We start from the raw sequence: 20,166 nt of genomic DNA, 5'->3' as shown, positions 1-20,166 counted from the left end.
CTGAACTTGCGGCTTCGTTCTTTCCAGCTCATCTCCCACTTCCCTGGCCTTTGCAGGCACACCTTAATTGCTTCGCCCCTTTCATCCCGAGCAGACAAGAAGGCACTAACACTTTAAAGGAATAAAGACAGACCTCTTGTTTCTGTTGGGTTCTCCTAAAGGTACTTCCAGAGTTGTGTTCCTGAGCTGAACACACCAGCTAGCATTCCCTCCCCGAGTCCATTTTCTTATTAAAGCTCAGATAAAATTTCACTTATTTGCACTTGCAAAACAAGAAACCGTTGAGAAACAAATATAAAGGTCAATGATGTAGGAAGAGTGTAGTAGACATCCTGCCACCCAAACACCTTTCTCAAGGAAACACAGGAACAACGCAGGAATGGAGGAAGCCATTTCTTACAGATGTATCATAATCCTGAAGGGTGTTACAAAAATTTTGTCAGCAACAGTTTCTGAACCTAGCATCTAGGATTACACAAGAATTCACTTGCTCAAAACCTATTTCAACTATTGAAGTCCAACACAGAGTTTATGTTTTTTGTAATACAAGTATGCTTAGAAACAAAATTACCTTAGCTTCACTTTCAATACGCTATCAAGTGTCTTGACTACTGAATCCAACTAAGCTGACAAACGAGGAGTTATGCAGTACCTCAGCAGTCAGCACAGTTACTGCGAACACATTTCACGGTAAATCAGTAAAGCATGCTCAGGATGGGGCTGTTCAGACCGATTTTAAAATTAGGCTGGAAAAAAAAAATAAATTCCTGAAACATGGCTGCTAGTTTCCTTATGCCATAAACAAACTTCAGTTGACAGAGAACATTGTTCCCCCCCGAAACTGAGAACATGACAAAAGTAACAAAAGAAACATTAATTTGGGGGCTTTATTTAATTCCTTTTTTCTTTTCTTTTTTTTTTTTTTTTTAGATGCTACATCATCAAACAGGATTGGTCTTTTTACGGCATAGGACTAGTTTACTACTAATATTTTTTCCCCTAGATAGACTTATTTACATACAAAAACAGTTTCCTGACCACTGTTTCTCCAATGCTTGGATGATCAAAACTCCCAACAATTTACGTGTAGTGCCCAAAACACCAGGAGGCAGAAGAATCTCGCATCACTACAGCAGCAGTTTTTTAGCTCTAGTCACTGGCTTTAGAACAGGTGTCTTTTCATACCATATAGTATTAGTCAATTTTGTGACAGTAAGGAAACATGAGATGAAATACATTAAATAAGTTAAATATGCATTAAACATCTCTGAATAACATTTTAATTCAACTAAATGAACCAACAGCAATGTAGCTTGGTCCCTTCATGAGAACAAGGCATTGACCTTTATTCCAAACGAGCGTCATACCAGTCAATATACGCCTCTTAATGATGCCTAGCACATTCAGCATTGCCACATACAATTCTTCTCAGCTTCTCACTATTCATTTAAGTGCCAAGAAATTGGTAACTTGCACAGAGTTGAAGACACTGACAGAAACTGTTAAATTTATGAGCAGAATGGTGGATTAACGTATTTTACAGAAGTTATCAACACCTCCTGCCTAACCCAGCTCCAAACATCCAATAGGGCCAGCTCCAGCAGTGGAGGAATAGTTTTTTCTATTTTCCTTTTTTTTCTCCCTTTTTTTAAAAAGAGGTAATTCAGCAACATGTACCAGGGTCTAAGAATGTTTAAAATGACATATACAATATTCCATTGTAGTGTTAAATCATGATTTTCTTCCTGCCTTCATCACTGAAGATTATTCTCTTTCATTCACTCATTCATTGTACATTTTAAACTTTCTAGATTATGTTACATAATATTTGTGCAGGGGTAATTTAAAGGCAAGACCTGTGAGATGTCATACATTAATTTTTTTTAAACATTGTTATGAATAAATTTAATCCAATGATATGGCAGAACCATCAAATCAATTTACAATTTCCAGCATGCTGCCTCTACAAGGCTATTTTTCCTATAATTACACCAAAGACAAAGAACAAAACCACCAAAGCGAGTATTCTGGAGCTGAACCCTTCATCCTTGACAGCAGCTGCAGAAGCAGATATTGGGTTGTTTGTCTGGGGTGCCTTCCTCATCCGAAGTCCATCTTCTTCCTGCAGGAAGATAAATTGCTTACTTCTACTGGAAAAAAAAGTTTTAATTATTCACATTGTATTTATTTTAGGTGTGAATAATAAAATAGGGGAGCACTAATTTACAGCTTATTTAGAGTTCCATGCACTAGATAACCCTAAGGAGAGGAGATCTGTCTGCTTTGCTGGCAGAGAAAAAAAAAATACATTCTCTTCAAGTTTTCTCCTATGAAAGGCAATAAATAAGCCCTAAGTAAGGCTAAGGTAATAGAGGAAGCAATGAGGAAGCCTGCAAGAACACTTGTCTGAAGTCTGGAGACAGGTCCAGAGCATTAAGAGCAATGATGAAGGGAATGGCATGAAGACGCTCGTCTTGCTCTGTAAACCCGAGTATAATGCTGTTGGGGAAAATGTTTTAAAATATAACTCACTAAGACAGGTTGTGAAAAATATGTAGCTTTAAGGGAATTATATTCATCGTTGCCCTAGTGAGATTTCACAAGCAAATTTTTGCCAGCACTTGAAAACTATTTCCTCCACCATAGTAATACTGAAGTTTTGTCACAGAACTAACGTTAACTATTAGGATGCTCTTTTGACATGAATTTGACAGCTTTCTTGATTGAAAGATGCATGGTACAACACTTAGTAACATCATAACACCAGATACTATCATTTCAAGTGGAGACAATGCCCTACACTTCTTGATCTAAAGTGTTGTGCAGCACAGCTGGGTGTTAGCGCGCTCCATTCCACACACACATCACTTTAGGAGCTGGTAAAAAGCAAGGCTTTGTGACCTAACTGGTATACAGCTGAAGCAATAGTGTTAAGCTTTTTTATGTGACACACTATGAGAGTGCAAAAAGTATAAGCTATTGAAGCAAAAGCCTCCAGTCTACACATAAAAAAACGCTCTAGAAATAAAATTGTAATAAAAGTTACTGCAGCCCTAAAAACTGACAGGTAAGAGGAATTCAAAACGTTTTGTCTATGTGAGTGGTTTTCCGCTTTTGAATTCAAAGGGGGCAGCTCATTTTCTTCAGGAAAATTTAAAAAAAAAATAAATCACAGACTACCTGATATCTCATTGCTGCTACAAATCTGGATGGGAACAACTGACTTTTTTTTTTTTTTTTAATTAAAAAAAATAAGATATTGTTTAACTAAATGGTAATTTTACTGCTAGAAAGCAAAACTTAAAATTTTAACTTTTCTTTTTAAATATTTAAACATCTTGAGCAAGATCTAGTCTGACACTGGCAGCATTTGGTGGCTGGTGGTAATTTAACATTGTTTTCTGACCTTTTACAGATGTTCCTAACACTTCACTAAAGGGAACAGAGATCACAGTTTTAAGATGTTACCAAAGGTGTGAGCTCCCATACAGGATTTACTCAAGACTGACTTGTAAAAAAAAAAAAACAATTAGAATTCATAGTACTGGGAGACACTGGAAAAGCTAAGCGTATGTCTCAGCTGTACACGTATGCTATTTCTATAAGCAAAACAAAATTGTTTTACAAATGTTTAAATAATTTCTTCATGCACCAGCCAGCCATGCAGCATCAGAGCTGACAGAAGAGTTCCTTTCACTTATGTCCAGTACTCACAGATTTCAAGTTTTTATTGGTGCTGTTATCTATGAAACTAGACATTTATAATAAATGAAACTACTACCTTTTTTTTTTTCCCCAGCATGGTGATAAAGCCTTCTGTTTGGTTTCACAGTGATGTGCTGGATACGACAGGAAGCATATTTCCTTTTCATTTGTGTTACTTTGGTCATTTCAACTAACGTTATAGGTGCAATTACTTAAAACTTAATATTAGTACAACATTGCCCTCAAGCTCCCATCAGTTTGAGAGAACAGGACCAACACTAAATGCTGATTTCAGACTCAGGAAATTAGATGGGAAAAGAAAAAACAAAAGAATGTGAATTTATTACTTTGGGTTGCTATCCAATCAGTTTCTGACTGCATGAGTTGCAATATTCCTTTTGAAGGAACCACAGATTTCAACACTTTTTTATGACTTTACAGGGAGAAACCTACATTCTTTTAATTGACAGACAATAATAAAATATTATGCTAAAAAGAAGTAACCAAGCCTTTCAGTTTGAATTCTATATTTCGAAAAAGGGGTAAACCTGGAAAAAAAAAATCTCTTTACCTTAAACTGTTTATTCTCCTCCCGTAACCTCTGAACTTCTACTTGAAGCCTCTTATATTCTTCCATTACTTTCTTAACTTCAGAGTCATCCAAAGAAGAACTTATTGATTTAGACATTACAGAGGAATCTGTCTTTGTTGCAGTTGTGGATACAATTTTATTTATTTCTATGTCATGCTGTTAAAAAAGGATAGAGTGATTTTTGGTTAGTTAACGCCACACCACAAACCTGATACTTAGGAGGAGAATCAGGTAAAATTTTCTGTGCACACTTGCAACGTGCCTGTATCAAAAGAAATAAGCAACATTTTTCTTTCTGCAAGCTTCACTTCCCCTTCCTGTTTTTCCACAGAAAACACCAGATCAGCAGCTATAAGTGCACACAGAATGACCCCTGGTTTTCAGTCCTGTAAAAAAGGAAATATGTCCCACCAAGTCCCACAGTAAGAAAAGGAACTTGAATTATTTGCTCACACACTGCTTATGGAGTCCTCGTGCTCCCCTCGCCTTTCCCTCTCCAAGCACAACACCAGCAGCTATCCAAGAGCCAGTCTATTGCTAGGCAGCACCCAGCTGCTCTGCTGCAGTTCTCTCTTCGCTCCCCATAGCTATCATCTCTCCACCTTTCTGTTTTTCTATGGTGATTGAGGAACTTTTAGCCCAAGTTAGGAAAGAGAAGCTGCAAAGCTCCAAAGCCCCCTCCTTCTCCTGGCTTTGGATCCTCTCTGTTCCTCTCTGGTGCAACAGGCTCAGCTCTAACAAGAGCAAACTGCTCTCTCCCCACCCAAACTGCCCCCAAAGTTTTAACATGAAGCTTTTATTTATAAAGTCAGAAGAACTTGTTAGTACTTGTGCTTTATTTTGCTCTAATAAATTTTAGGCACTATAGAAAAAAAAATTCTCTTTCCTTCCTCTTGTCACACCTCTAAATGGGAAACGCAGAAAGCACCCTGGCCCAATACAGAAGCACCTACTTTTAGAGCAGGTGTTCACTCTTTGGAGCAGGTAGAGAAGACAGTGAGACCACAACAGTGCAATTTTAACAACACGTAATTGTAATCACAAGCTGCCCAGTGCAATATATAGTGCTTGTGCCTTCAGTATCTGTGTATTAGGAAACACTCCTCAGTTTACTCAGCCTATTACCAGCTCTATGCTTAATACTACACACTTTCTTCAGAAATTGATCAGTGTTCATAGCTCTAACAAAGGATCCTACAATATTATAGCTGCTTATTGCAACGTAACCCCTAACTGCATTTTTTTAAATCTTCCTTACTAGGTGTATACCAACTTACTTGCAAAAAACAGTGTCGTATCAAGGAAGCAAAAGGGGAGTGCTGGACAGGCAAATTTGTATTGTTCACAGCTATTAAGCTCGGAGCTTATGTGGAAGCACTAATGAACATCAATCAGCTTTTGTTTTGTTTTAATATTTTTATCCTATGTGATCTCATTCAATGAAGAAAGATCAACTCAAAGATTTCCTTATGGTTGTGTTGCATTCATGTTGCTCAAGTTAGCTGCTAGTAATATTAAGTATCACTAGGATTTGAAAACATAAAATAAAACCATTTAAAACAGGGATGCCATCCAGACGGTGAAACAGAGGGTTCTGTCTTTTGCTTATATAGCTGTCTGTATAAACATGCCATTTTACATGATTTACTGTGGTATTAAGTTAAGTCACACAATATGCAGCTGAAAATACTCACAGGCTTATCATTTTCCGCTGGTAGCTCAAACACACACCTAAGTTTCGAATCCATGAGTTCCTCTGGTTTTGCCTCTTTCCACTGTAATAATTTAATATTAAACAGAGTATAATAAGACACATGGAAAATGTAGCGTATTGTATAAACAAATCACATCATCTCATGAAAAACTCCACAGGTGTTTATCATGTTACCATTAACCATATACAGGACCAAAAATGAAAATCAAGTACATAATTGAGCAGTAATGTTAAAGACCAGACCAGACATTTTAAAATAAATAATTCTGAATAGTCTGAAACTTTCACAGGTAATTTATGAGTGAACTGGGAAATGTGTAAGAGTAATTAGCATAGACAGGGGGAGCTATGGTCCTGATTTAAAAAAAATAAAAATAAAAAAAGACAGGAGGGGTATATTTAAAGGAAGGGAATGATATTTTGCACCTGCTTATGTTTCAGCATCAATGCCTAAACAATAACAAATGTACTACAAATCAAAATGGGTAACTCTCCCTCTCATCCTTCTTTGCTCTTCAATTAAAAGAGTCTACCATAATATAATTTCCTTCCAATATTTTTAATAGGGATTAACAGTTATAAATCTATGCTCAATATCAGCCATAACCCTGAACTGAAAAGATTGGTTTGTAGCAGTGATAACAGTAGTGGTAAACAGTGAGAAGTGTCCACATTTTATGTCCTGGGGTGCTCATGCTTCTCCTCACTTTGCCCATACTTCTGGGCCAAGCACGGTATGGCTCAGCACATCTCAAGTAGGTGTCAAATTATGGCTTACCCCTGTGCAACCTGAAGAAGAATTTGACCCATCCTAAATAGCTGAATAGTACTTCAGCTCTTCTGTGGGTGAAGTCAGAATCCTATTTTGAGCTTGTTGGCTGCTGGGGACGTGTTGAAAGCTTTATAGTATTCTAGTAATTTGTCTCACCTGTTTATCCAGAATAGGAAGATACTTGGAGAGTGGTAACAAAACTGAGAAGTGACCAAATGTTACAGGAAAAGAAATGGTATTGGTGTGAGGAGCTCTGGAAAACTGAAAGGACCATCTAGATCCTTAAAAATATTCTTTGCTAGCAGAATAACATTTTAATTTAATGAGTTACTTTATACCATGTAGAGTTAGAAAGAAATGCAGACGGGATTATTCTTCTAGTGATGCAGACATTTCATTACTATTGCTTTTTCTCCCACTGGATCTTATTTTAAGGTCATTAAACAAATACAGTTCCATAAATCTCCTTCTAAAAGGGAAATTCTTAACTCTACAAAGTGCCTCAGCTTTAAAGAGCTGTTCAGAAGACATGTATTGTAAAGACTACTGTAAAAAAAAAAAAAAAGATATGCATTCTGAGGTTTTTTTTTTTTTTTAAAGTTAGACATATACATTCAAACATACACAGAGCTGTATACGTTAGAGAATAAAGGACATTTTTTTCTAATTTATTGTTTCTTCAACATTTACTACATGTTCTGTCAAACTAACAAAAGCTAAACCAGAGAAAGCTTCCTTGAAGTAGCAAATATCTCATTGCTATAGGAAAACCACCAGCAGACATACTGCTTTTTTCTTTCTTGGTCACCTTAACATAGCCATCTTATTTCTACATATTTTTGTCCTTCTTTACTTCAGAACTTATATGCTTCTGTTACTCTCATTTGTAATCCATAGAACAAGATCTATAAGGGCAGTTCATTTAAGCCACAACAGTAAGGATAAAGAAAAAAACAGTATTTGTAAACCATCCTCCCAGTTCCTACTGTGAAAAGGAGCTGCTTAAAGGAAGACTCGAGACAGCGTACAAAGGCATAAAATACAGGAGATGCCACAGAACTGATCCTTAGAATATGTAGCCCAAGTTTGCCTTTTTTAAAAAAAATCATTTTTATATAAAAAAAAATTTACAACTACTTAGCATGTTTCATGGCTTGGTATCCCATTGCTGACAGGAACCTCTTAAGAAAGCAACCACAGACTGTTGTGCTGTGCTGAAAGACACAGTGCTGACATAAGAATCCTGAGGCTTCAGACAAATACACAAAACCTCACCATGCCCAGAGATGGAAATCTAGTCATGCTTTCAAGGAACATTCCAGTGTTGTCTGCAACAGGCTTTAAGCAATGCAGTAAAATGTCTTAAAAAATATAGAAACAGAATGAAATTAATTAAAATTGACTTCTATACTTACTACTGCTTCCATATCTGAAGTATCAGCTGGAGCAAACATAGACTGAACCATAAACTTGTGTTTACTTTTCTCATTAGGGTCATAGTCAAAAGGCTGTAGCATCACTGCAAGAAAAAAAAAAACACACATTATGTTAACATTGTTTGGATGCATAGTCATGCACTGATGATATAGTTAACAGATTTGAGAAATAAAGACATTAAAATGACTTCAAGTGTTAACTCTCTCTGACCGAAGTAACAGCTGAGATCAGGAACTTCATTCAAAAAAAAAAAATAATAAAAAAAGGTAATAGAAACTAACTTCTTCAGTCTGCACAAATTTTTGTCTTGAGAATTTTGGAAATGCTGATCACAATACAATATTCTGTCCACGACTATGGCAATATAGTAGTAGCAATTTAGAGTGAACAGGATAATTTACATATCTTCTGGGACAGAGGGAAAAATTTCTCAAAGAAAGCATCATGTGTTTTCCCTCCATCCCTGGGGCCGAAGTAACAAGCTGGCATTCTGATTAGTTGCACACGGTGTTGTGGATGGTTCAGGAGAAAGGCTGCAGAGGCAGGCAAAGACAAGGATTTTAAACCTTGAGGATTCAGAATGCAAATCTCCTCTACAAAGCAGAAAAATCTCATGATATTTATCAAGTACAGCTACTTCCCTTCCAAGATAAGTTGCTGAAAGCTTGTTAAAAATATAGAGAAAAGTTTATGGCTAAATGAGAACTATGTTCAGGGGCCAAAAAAAAAGGAAATGTTGGGCAGGGGGGAGGGAAGGAATGGTATGGGAAGGGGATGAGTGCCTTAGTTTATTTTTTTATTTTTATTTATTTTAACATATTGGGAACTTTCATGGCTTCTTTTTCAATCACAGTGGTCACTTAGAACCTCTACATTTTGCAAATGACACCTGGATATTTAACACTGATATTAAAAAAACACAGGACTTGCTTTGAGATCAGACAGCACAAAATGTAAAAAATAAGTATTTTATACAAACTTGTTATTAGATATTGCAAAAAGCTGCACACCCTCAAAAAAAAAAAGATATTTAAAATGACCTTTCGTGAACTGCAATTACTGCTAACATTAAAAGAAATGGTGTAAGGATTAAAAATTCACATTTTATGACCCATAGGCTACTTCAGGCCCTCAATTCAATCACAGTGAACAGTTCGAGAATTGGGATTGCTTTCAAGCAGTAGTGCCATTAACATGTGCTGAAATTCATGTGCTAATTGCAGGGATTTATAGTATACAAGTGATATCCAGAGATCCCATTTATTACAAATGAAGAAAAAACAAACCAATCTGCCCCTTTCAATAAGCAAAATATGCTACACTTGTGCCATCTTTATTATGCACACAGTCTGTGGCCATCAACAACCAAATGACTTTTAAAGCTGCAGGAAAAGCAAGACAGCCAGTTGTCTCAAATATGCTGTGAACATTATTATACATTTTTGACTTGCCTTGCAGTAATCAAATACTAGTCCAAAATAAATATTTGTGTTATTAACAGGCTGCATTTATAACTCCTTTTCCAAACAGAAGCGATTGAACTGTGAAAGCACGGTTATTTCAACATTGCATGACACATCACTGAAAATCAGCAAAATAATTTCTCGTCCCTTTTGTAGCCACCTAGCTGTTGTTTCAAGTCTACACAATGTTGAAGAGCCAACTGGGTTGTCAGAGCTATCCGCTGTTTCTGGAACTCATCCAGACCTGCAGTTTTAACAGTTTGCTTTGCAGAGTGCAACTATAAGCTCATTTGAAAATCATTATTTCCCCAGTGGTAGTGCTGAAGCCGTACTTCAACGCCAAACGAGTGCTGCTCTGAATTCCATTCACCGAATCCTAACAGCAAGCAGCTCGAGAGGGCTCGGCAGTATAAACGTTGTTAGCACTTTATTTTTAGATCAATACACGAAAGCCACATCGACACAAATTATTCAACAAATGTCTTGTAAGCCAGATGGGAAGCTCAAAAATACTTACTTTGTTCAAAAGGCAACCAAAGCATTCAACATTTATTCACGTACTATTGGGGGTTTCTGTGAAAGGGTGCTTCCATGGATCTGCCCTAGTTGCCAGAGAAGTGGCTACGGTGAGTGCAGCTCCTTTGCTTTGCCTGGAAATTCCATACCTTGCACGAGAACTACCTGAAAAGGGCACATTCCTACAAAATACCTTATAAAATCAGCCTTATCTGGTCAGAAGTTTCTGACCAGCTGTCATCAGAAGCCAGTGACCCAACAAAATGACTAACAGGAGGTTCAAGTACGCTGGTACCAGCATCCATCAGGACGTGGCTGGGATATGCATCCCTCTGCCCACACTGATGGCCCTACAGCATCCCATCACAAGCAAAACCTGCAAAGCCATTGGGAGACCAATGGAATAAGAAATAACATCAGTTGTACTTGCTAGCCCAGTTGCCTTTTCCAAAATTCAAAGGACCAAGCTGACGTACATCCCGTTCTGAAATGTTTCCACATAACGGCCACCAGTTTGCTCCCAGGCTCCTGTTACACGCCTTCATTTGTTACACGAGGATCCACAGATAGCAAAGCAGAGCTAAAATGCTCCTTTTTCCCCAGTGCAGTTTAATGGCAAAGCTAATATCAGTATCAAGGGCAGAGGAAATTTGAAGCAAGGAAGGAAGATGGAAGGCCACACTCTGCTCTAAAAGCCTGCCAGGATCTACCCCTCCCTTCGAAGAGCAGAAGGAACAGAAAAGTCTCCCTGCTCAGATCGTCAGCAACCTTCCCCTGCTTTCCATCTCAATTTATTAATGGCTGTTTACGTGGTCTTGGACCAGCGCTGCCCTTGTGCTTAAATATCACAGAAGGGGAAGAGCCCTTTACTTCCAGTGCATTCCAAGGCATCAATCACAGCAGCTCCTGGCCTCCTGGTGAACCAACAGGCCAGACTGCCAGTCCTCTCTGGGTCAGGCTCCCCATTCATTCTCTGCACCTGCTCTGCCTCAAATTCCTCTCTGTCAGTTACTCTATGTATACAAACACAACATTTTATTAGTGCCTTGGACAATAGCATTTATGCTCTCTCTTCCATTACCAAGACTGATTGTACATACTACATTTGCCCTACTCACAGTTGTGTTATGTTATGTTAGTTGTTATGTTAACAATTTGGTCACCCTATGATTAGTCACAACATCCCCATAACCCTCCCATTTTGTTCAACGAGCTTGTAATTACAGCAGAAGTATTTTATTCTCCAAGTACATGATTTTGCAGTTTTTGCAATGAGGCTCATCCTGGTTCTCTTACTGAAGCTTTCAAGGACGCCTAGTTCTAGCTGCATATCTTCAGCCTCCCAACTTTACGTCATCATCAGGGTTTTTAGTGTACTCTTTGTGCCAGAATTGCTTACAAAAGCATGAAGCAAGCTTAATACCAAACATCATTCTCGAGAAACATCACTGGTCACTTCCTCCTGGTGCAGTTCAGAAGCTATCCATCCACTGCAGCACTGCTTACTCTTCAGCAGCCCACTCAGTAGTCTGTGAGTCTATTTGTGGCTTTTCTACCTTTATTAATGGTTTTCCTATACGACATGGGATTAAATTCTTTATGGTCTGGCTAGATCAGAACTACCACGCCTCACCTTCACACAAACAACCCACGCTGCTACAGGGATGAGCCTCAAGGTCACGGTGCCGGAGGTGAACGAAGGACACCCGCATCAACAAACAGGCAGAAGCCACTGCATCCCTTTGTTTGTTCCATGTTTGCATAGCTCTTTCTGTAAATATTGCAGTAACACTGAAAACTGTTGACTCCTGCAGATCAAGATAGACTCTCCTAAAGCAAGCAGACAAAATCAGCCCCTGACTCAGGGACCACCACGTAGCCTTGGGGGGTGCAGGGAATGGCAGGGGCTGATGTCTTAGCGGAAGAGGCAGACCCTGTGACCAGCACAGTCCTGAAGGAAAACACAAACTGCCTTTTCCAACTCAGGCAAGCTCACAAAAGACTAAAAATCCCCCCAAGGATGCCCTCAGCCTCCCCCAGTTTCCAGGGAGCATGTTCATTCTGCACTGTGCAGCAGGATGCTGCACGCACACGGCACCATCTGTACTTCATCTCTCCCGTTATACACCTAGCTGCAGACTCATCAGCAGCTGCTTGTATTTTCTCACTTTTTCCCTTGTAATCTATTCATGCCTTTTATTTAGATTCCAGCCTCTTGGGAGCTGCAAAATCAGATATCTTTGTTCAAGTAAGGCATGTTTAACAAAAAACAGAATGTGTGCAAATCCCCTTCTCCAAGTGCTTCAGACCAAATGCAATCAAAGAGGGTGACAGCACATACGCACACTTCCCGACAGTTACATAAACTCAGCTGTTAAAATTACATGCCATTATATAACAGGTGAAAACAGGGACTACAAACCTGACATCGCAGCGAGCAGCGCATGCTGACAGAGCCTTAAATGCTGGCATTTAGGAAAAGCTGTGCTATGGCATAAGCAGCCAAAATCTGACACTCCACTAGAATAAGGAAAGCTTTGCTTTTCTAGCGTTTTTGTGTGTTAAGTGAGCCAACATACTAGCAAGAAATAACGTTCAGATAGCTGCCTGCCTAAGGACAGAACACCTTCTTGTGAGCTTATATCAAAATAGGATCCACCTGTGGGACTGTATGGAAAACAGGCAGCCAGTTGCTACAGTGCAAGGGAGACAGAGGCTGCCCCAAAGGCAGCAGTCAGTCCGTAATATTCTAAGGAACACAAATTGTTCCAGAGCTTCAACTCCGTTGTGCTTTGGCACTGAATTTTTCTGTAGGCACAAGGTGCAGTACCAACGCAGCGCCACTGTGTTAACGCCAGTCAGCAGTTCTCATTGCATAAACTACACACACCCCAATTAGCTTAAGTGTCTGGAAGTTATTACTGAGCTATATTCTAATAATTTCTAGCAAAAACGCCGCTAAAATACAGGTTCGGAAGAATTCAAGTCCTATTTTTATGCCTTATGTGAGACTTGAATCCCATGACTGAAGAATAACTGATTCAGAGGCAAAGAAAACATTTTCTATTTATATTTCTCTTTATTAAATCCAAAATCATCCTCTGTTCCTAAGCAGTATTACTCCAAAGCAGAGGTGAAACATCTCCTTTTCCAAGGATCTGAAAACAATTCTGATTTGTAAATTAATGAAAGTCCCCTTTCAATTCCTCATATCCAATAAATCCCTTTGGTAATCAGAACCAATGATGCTGCCATCTTCAGTACCAAAACTACGTCTCACACATGGTTTATAGAAGCTAGAAGCAAGACTGCAATGAATACAACTCTACTAAAGAGAAATTCACCCATAGCACAAGGTGAAGACAGCTTCTATTTAGAACATTTTAGGAAATGAAGAATTAACATGCATAATCCCTGAAAGTTCTGTAACATATCTACCTATTAATATATTAATTACTTAACGTACCATCTGAGGAACAACATGTACTGCTTGCATTTTAATATGCAATGTTAATAGAAGGGCTGGCAATTCAGCATGGTTATTTATTACTACTAAGTCAAGAGCAGCATGGAAGTACACCACAAATGTGACTTCTGTAATTAAATATACCAAAGCCATCAGCAAAACTGAATCATAAATCACCACAAAGGAAATTATCAAAAAGGGAAGTTTTTCAGAGCTTTGTAAGCAAGAGCAAAGCATAACTTAGAGTAAGCACAGCAATCTCTCAAAATTGGATACTTTAAGTCAAGTCTTGGACTGGATCCATATCCTGTCCAGCAGGCTGCTATGAAGAGCAAGATTGGAAAAGCACGTAAGAGGTAAGCATGATGGTAGCATAATAATTCTTGCAGTTCACACAAGACTTGCCTATACTATGTACTGCTCAAGACAGAGGAAAGGGTCACTGTAAGCAGAAGTTTAAGAAAAAGAATCAATGTTGAGCTCAAGACAACATTTCAAAAAGTATATGAAGTACTAGCAAAGGAAAAGGGCTTTTAATTTTGAAAGTTCATCTGAAAGATGAAAAGAATTGCCATCTTTATAGCATATAGATAATTTGTAGCTAGAAACCATACTAATTTTCTTTATCGCTTCATTGATTTCAATGCATTTAATATGCTTGCCTGCAGCTAGTATAGATGACAGACAGCTTTACTTGGGAATTGTCCGTAGTTTAAAAGAATTTCGATTCCTCTCTAGAGATCTTTTTCATTTACATATCAGTCATTTCAGAGCTTACTGCATACGTGCTAGGCTTTTCCTGAAGCAGAACTGCTTTGCCTGTCCCACCTGTAGGTACCACAGCACACCAGTTATCTCCTCACTCTGTGACATTCTCCAGATACCAAGTGCAAGCAAGGTACAATTCTGCAATCATATGCACGCTTAATTCGACACAGTAAGAATCCCCAAAGACAAAACACCAGTTAGTTTGCAAATGCAGGCGTATAGGAGAAGATTCACAACATTAGAGTCTCTGAATGTTATAACGTGAAGTATTTTTGGGATCAGTTTTTATTGTGTTGAAGCAAGGTCTCCAAGAACAAAGCATTCAAATATTTTACCTTTTATGCATTAGTAACTTAAGTCCTGCTTTTTACATTTTGATTTTTTTTTTTCCAAGTACATAGCAGTAGTTATAGCTCACAAAATTACTTAGTACATGTTAAGAAAGTTTGGTAAGACTAATGGCAAACCACACAACCTACCAGTAAGTAATTTTTGTTGGGGTGGGCTCCCCATAGGCTAGTACCTTGTGTGCTTCTCTTATGCAATATTAAAATTTATTAAAAATAGTAAAACAAGTCTGCATGTTTACAGATATCACTTTCGTAACTCAGAAGTCAGACTTAATTTCTGCAGCCTGACACAATTAAATGCTTTGACGAAGTTCTTTAGATTATTAAGCTTATCAGTCCTTTATGCTTTCAATGTAATGCACTCCTTTGTTTTTCCATTACCAAACTCAGGCAAGCCAAGAGCTACTGACTCATTAGAGAAAATCATTAACTTTTCCTATGAAACAGCAAAGATTTAGTCACTTGACATTTCTAGCACCAAAGCATACAGCATCTCCAAGGAACACAAAACAAGCACGGCTGCAAAGTAAATGTTTGCATTACTGCTTGGTTATATTAGGCAGTTTGGCAAAAGCCTATCAGTCTAAGCTGTGTGGCTGCAGTCCACCCAGTTTTATTCTTCCCTCAATGTGCCTGTCCAAGCACTTGTCTGACCCTGCAATGAGCTGGTTCAGGAAGTTAAGCTGGCAAAAAACTAGCCATACAAAAATAATCCCACAGGGAGGGCAGGGCTGCAGCGGTACCGACTTGGATAGGCTGGCTAAGGCTGCTATGGAACCACATAAATTATTTATATAGTCCCCCTCCCCCTGCCCTAAAACAAGATGTCAAAACAAGCCCATTACTGCTAGACCAGGAATAAGGGAAGTAAAGACAGATGAAATGGCTGCATCCCTATGAAATCACCACCTCTTGCCTTTACAAGCATTCCACAAAATACTTTCAGATGGCAAAGCATTCCAAGAACTAACTCATTTGATGAGGCTATTTTCAATTACTAAAAAAGACACTTGAATGACTTACCAGAAACATTAATTGATGTTCCTGCATCGATAATTCCACTGTTAGGCCTTACACAGTATCTGCGTGGTGCTGTGGTCTTGACTTTGAAGCACACATTTCTGTCTGTAGGATTGCCGAGTTTCAGGTTTGTAGTGACAACATCTGTGAAAGGGCCTGCGGAAGAGAGCAAGAGCAGCCTTTAAATCACAACAGAAAGCACTCCTCAAGCAGAGGCTGAGCAGGCTCCAGATCCCTGCTCACAAATCTCAAAGTACTGAGATGTTCAGCTTCCCTCTGTGGCACGCACGGTAACCGCGCACGCAGCTCGGGATGCAACAAGGCTGCGGAGCAGCTTGCTCATGGCACCACAGCTGAAGTTGGTCATTAATAGCAAACAGCAAGGGGGGGGATCATGTATACGTGCTGCCAACACAGCAACATGGCATTCAAACGGTGCCAAGTCCTGTGCTGTATCAGTTATTCCCCTCCAACACTGAACCAGAGTAAAGGCAGGCTCGCAGGGTACCACGTACATCTGTGCGTGGACAAAAATAGGTGGGGTATAGGGAAATGGTTCTGGCTGCTAGAAATGGTACATCAGAAGCAATCTTCATAAACAAAATCCTGCCTCAGAGACAGGAAATAACCCCGTGGAAACAGGAAAGTTCCTGGCAGCTGACAGCACTGGCTGTGACTTCTGTATCAGCACAGCCAGCTCCGACCCATCGTCAACTTCTGCAACACCGAGTGCAGGCAAACACATTTCTTGTAGGCTCACTGCCCACCTGAAGCTGCCCAAATCCCTTCGGTTAGAGGAAAGGCTGGCTCTGGTTTTCTGTAAGGCACTGATAAATCAGGCAGGTAGCGTGCAACCGCACTGCTTGCTCCGATCACAAAGAATTTAGATTAAAGAAATACAAACACAATTTTATCAACTGTCTTCTGCATAAAAAACAGTAGCTTCATGCCTGAATATTTTCATCTACATTCAGGAGTGAAAGTCCTAAAATTTTAAAAGTAAATAATCATTTTTATAATTAATACTAATAAAAACACACAATATTCCCCCGTCATCCTCCTGCTCTCTGCAGAAAATAGGATTGGTCCTCGGCTGCAGCATGGTTGGCTTAAAAGCACTTAAGATTGCTTACTTTTCTAATTCATGACAAATTCATCTCCTAAAATGCCGCTTAACACAGCTGTGCGAGGATTACAGTCCTGCAACCATAACCCTCAATCCAATTTGTTTTAAGCGATAATTAAACACAAAGAGATGGCACCCCGGCAGCAGCACTGGACCACGCTGCCCATGATCCCAACAAGCCAGCCCTGCCCTTACAACACAACCTGGCAGCAAAAAAAGTGAAGCAGGGAAATTTTCATATCCGATGACAAAGGTTTCACCAAATCTGGGCCTGGTGATGAAACATCAGGATGTGAATGAGAATGAAACACGAGTTCTGCCTGTGTACTGCAGGCAGGGAGCCTTCAGGTCTAATGGAAAAGAACTGGGCAGAGCAGCTGGGAGTTGTTAAAAACATTCAACTAGCAGAAAAATCCAGCAACCATTTACGTATGTAAAGACAGTGGCAGATCTTCAAGGTAGATCTAACTGGGGGATGTCTAATGTTTCGGAAGGAATTACTTGATGCCTTGGAGTTATGGATGTGCCCTAGGAAGCTCGAGCACAGCACAAAGGGAGGGTCAGGGCCGTCTGCCCGCGGCCCTACGTGCGCAGCTGCGTCCTCGGCAGCTTCACCAGTCTGCGTGCTGGGATAGATTTCCCCGGGGAAATGCCGTGTTTTCTTGGCTGATCCATGAATGCATGCGGGATTTGTGCGCCCCAGCTTCGAGCTGCTGTTTGTAATAGTAATACGACAAAAGTCTGCATGTAAAATAATTTCCAAATGGATTTACTTACTGCTAACACGGACCATACCGAAATCGTTGGCAGCAAAACCTTTCAGCAGACTGAACTCATTTCTTGTCTGCTTGACTTTTCCTCTTTTTCTGTCCGCTAGGCTACAGAAACTTTTTAGACGCATTTTCCCCAAATTACAGGTCTCACAGATCAGCCAACACAACTGCACGGCGAGGCTGATGCCCGCTCGCAGCAGACGCGTGCCAGGCACGCTCCTTCTGGCACCGCTGTCCAAACACCGTAGGCAAAGCAAACAGGAGCAGACAAACGCAGGATTACAGTACCATTATAGGTGTTCTGAAGTGCGTAACAGAAGAAGAAATAGACAACCGAGTACTGCTTGGGTAATTAGGGCACGGCAATGAAATACTATCAGCCTGGTACCTGCCTTCTAAGAGCAAGGCCCGTGGCCTGCCAGCTCCGGCTGGGTGAGACCTCGACAGCTGTTGTTAAAGGATCACAGCTGATGTTAGGCTTTTGGGGGGAGGCTGGGGTGTGTAAGAACAGACCCTGGGTGAAGCACAGCCTAATTCTGTACTGGAGATGGGTCTTTGCTTTCTAACAGCTGGATCTGAGCATTTTGGGTAAGGGTGGGTTGGGTGTTAATGGCCACACGAGACTCACACATCGATGCTGGAGCTTCGATTTTCAATGCGAGGCATTGGAGCTTCTGGAGCCAGCTTGAACCAAAAGACTGTATTTGTGATTGTTTTCAATATTGTTGGAAAAGCGAAGCTTATATTTCTGTAAACACCAACCCAGCAAGTTTAAGGGCAGGGTGCTTTCCAAAATGACATTTCACACTTAAAACAAACAAACAAAACAAACAAGAAAACACTTTTCTCCCATGTTTTTAAAGATCATGAGAAAAATGCCACTGGTGTCATCCCAAGGATAAAGTTATGAGAAACTCAGGGTCTGTATGTGCATCATCTGACACGGGTCGCCATGGGAGCGAGCTGTCCAGAAGGAAGAATGCGGCAAATTGAATTTGGTGCTGAAAGTTGGGAATATTCCACAAGGACCGACGACAACTGCCTGCCAGTTAGGATAAAGTCAACTTGTGTTAATGCAAACCATGGGGATCTCCTAATGTAAACAAGCAGGTACCAAGACGAAAAACAAAAAAAAACACCGCAGATGTCATATTCATGCAACAACAAGCAACAGCGAGTGTCATGGTTTTTCACGTGGTCTCTTTTCACCAGGGTTAGTTTCAAGCTACAGCTGTGGCTTTCCACCCAGGAGCTATGCATACAAGCCTTCACATTTGAAGATCACAGCATTATCTCAGAATTTGCCACGCTCCATTTCCTATTCAAACACCAGCGCTGTATCAATCTTTCCTAGGAGTGTCATTCCGCAGCGTACTGCATTATAATATCCCAGATCATTTTAGTAATAATACAAAAGCCTGAGAATTAGGTCAGAAGAACATGATGTCAACTCTATTTAAATTTTAAATAAGTCTCCTCGCAATAAAAAGAAGTGCACATAATTGTAACAGCAAATCCAGGCTGAGAACTTTTTGGTTAGCGCAGTGCTTCGCTACAAGCTTCGCACCACTGGCTGCTCCCAGTAACCGTGCTGCACAGCTACTGCACTTGAGCAGAATCCTAAACACAGTTTTTCCTCATCTTAACTGAAACTTCATGCTTCAGCATGGCCAAGAAACAATCTTCATATATATGTACTTGCAGTGCTGCAAGACTACTGCTGGAGCATGGTCTGGCACATGCAAAGTCTGCGTAAGCATCAGAGGCAGAGCTTTGATGCCACATGCTTGGGCAGGAACTTTGCAGATTTGTATGTGCAAATACTACCATTAATACTTCTTTATAGTTAACTGCAAACTTGCAAGGCTGCAGTCTCACGGCCACTTGATCCTCACACGTTTGTCTCACTGCTGCAAGGGGAGGTGGTCTGACCTCTCCTCTCCACCAACTGCTTGTGTGAGCTGCGGTGTTCATCTGCTGCATGGAGAGCTGAGCCAGGGAGCTGCTTAGGCTGAAAATTAATCCACTTAAAAGGCAGGGAGTGAGGGAGAGGGCAGTGGGGAAGAGAAAAAGGAGAATCAGTTTTCAGCCAGATCGAGCAGCACTCAGACACTGCCATCAGGCAAACCGCATCTTCCTGCACAGCAGCCTTCTGCAAAACTGAGGCACTAAGGTCTCATATTTAGCAGGTTAAAGCTGGCACATCTAGGTGTATGCTCTGCAGCCACACTTTCCCTTGAAGCGTTGGCACAGTCTTTTGAAGTAATTAAGGCACATGCCTAATTTTTTTGTTGTGTGTTTAAATCTAATGCAAATTGTTATCTGCTTAACGCTGGGCATCCCCTAAAGCATATTTCCTGAACTGGTGCTTCTCGGAGTAAATGCAATACGTGGTACAACCAGAGTCATGTCAGATTAAACTGGTAATCAGTAATTAGCATGGGTAAGAATAAATTCCCACGTT

The 20,166-nt window shown here is 40.1% G+C and overlaps 1 protein-coding gene across 2 annotated transcripts in view; it reads right to left on the bottom strand.

The window, feature by feature from the left end:
• Window positions 1–868: 868 nt before the first annotated feature.
• VAPB (VAMP associated protein B and C) overlaps window positions 869–20,166 on the bottom strand; it is a 30,609-nt gene continuing 11,311 nt past the window's right edge. The window contains exons 2-6 of one of the 2 annotated variants that reach the window (XM_038166193.2): window positions 15,807–15,959; window positions 8,199–8,302; window positions 5,992–6,072; window positions 4,506–4,559; window positions 869–2,122 (exon numbers count right to left, since the gene is read on the bottom strand). In XM_038166193.2, the coding sequence (XP_038022121.1) occupies window positions 1,964–2,122; window positions 4,506–4,559; window positions 5,992–6,072; window positions 8,199–8,302; window positions 15,807–15,959 (551 nt within the window). In that variant the 3' untranslated portion in view covers window positions 869–1,963. Of the gene's footprint in view, window positions 2,123–4,276; window positions 4,454–4,505; window positions 4,560–5,991; window positions 6,073–8,198; window positions 8,303–15,806; window positions 15,960–20,166 lie in introns of both variants that reach the window. The other variant, XM_027473096.3, reaches the window with a different exon arrangement.

The sequence above is a fragment of the Anas platyrhynchos genome, chromosome 21 (genome assembly GCF_047663525.1).
Source record: "Anas platyrhynchos isolate ZD024472 breed Pekin duck chromosome 21, IASCAAS_PekinDuck_T2T, whole genome shotgun sequence".
Lineage (NCBI taxonomy): Eukaryota > Metazoa > Chordata > Aves > Anseriformes > Anatidae > Anas > Anas platyrhynchos.
Note: the sequence above shows the minus strand (reverse complement) of the source record. Positions and strands in the feature narration are given on the sequence as shown.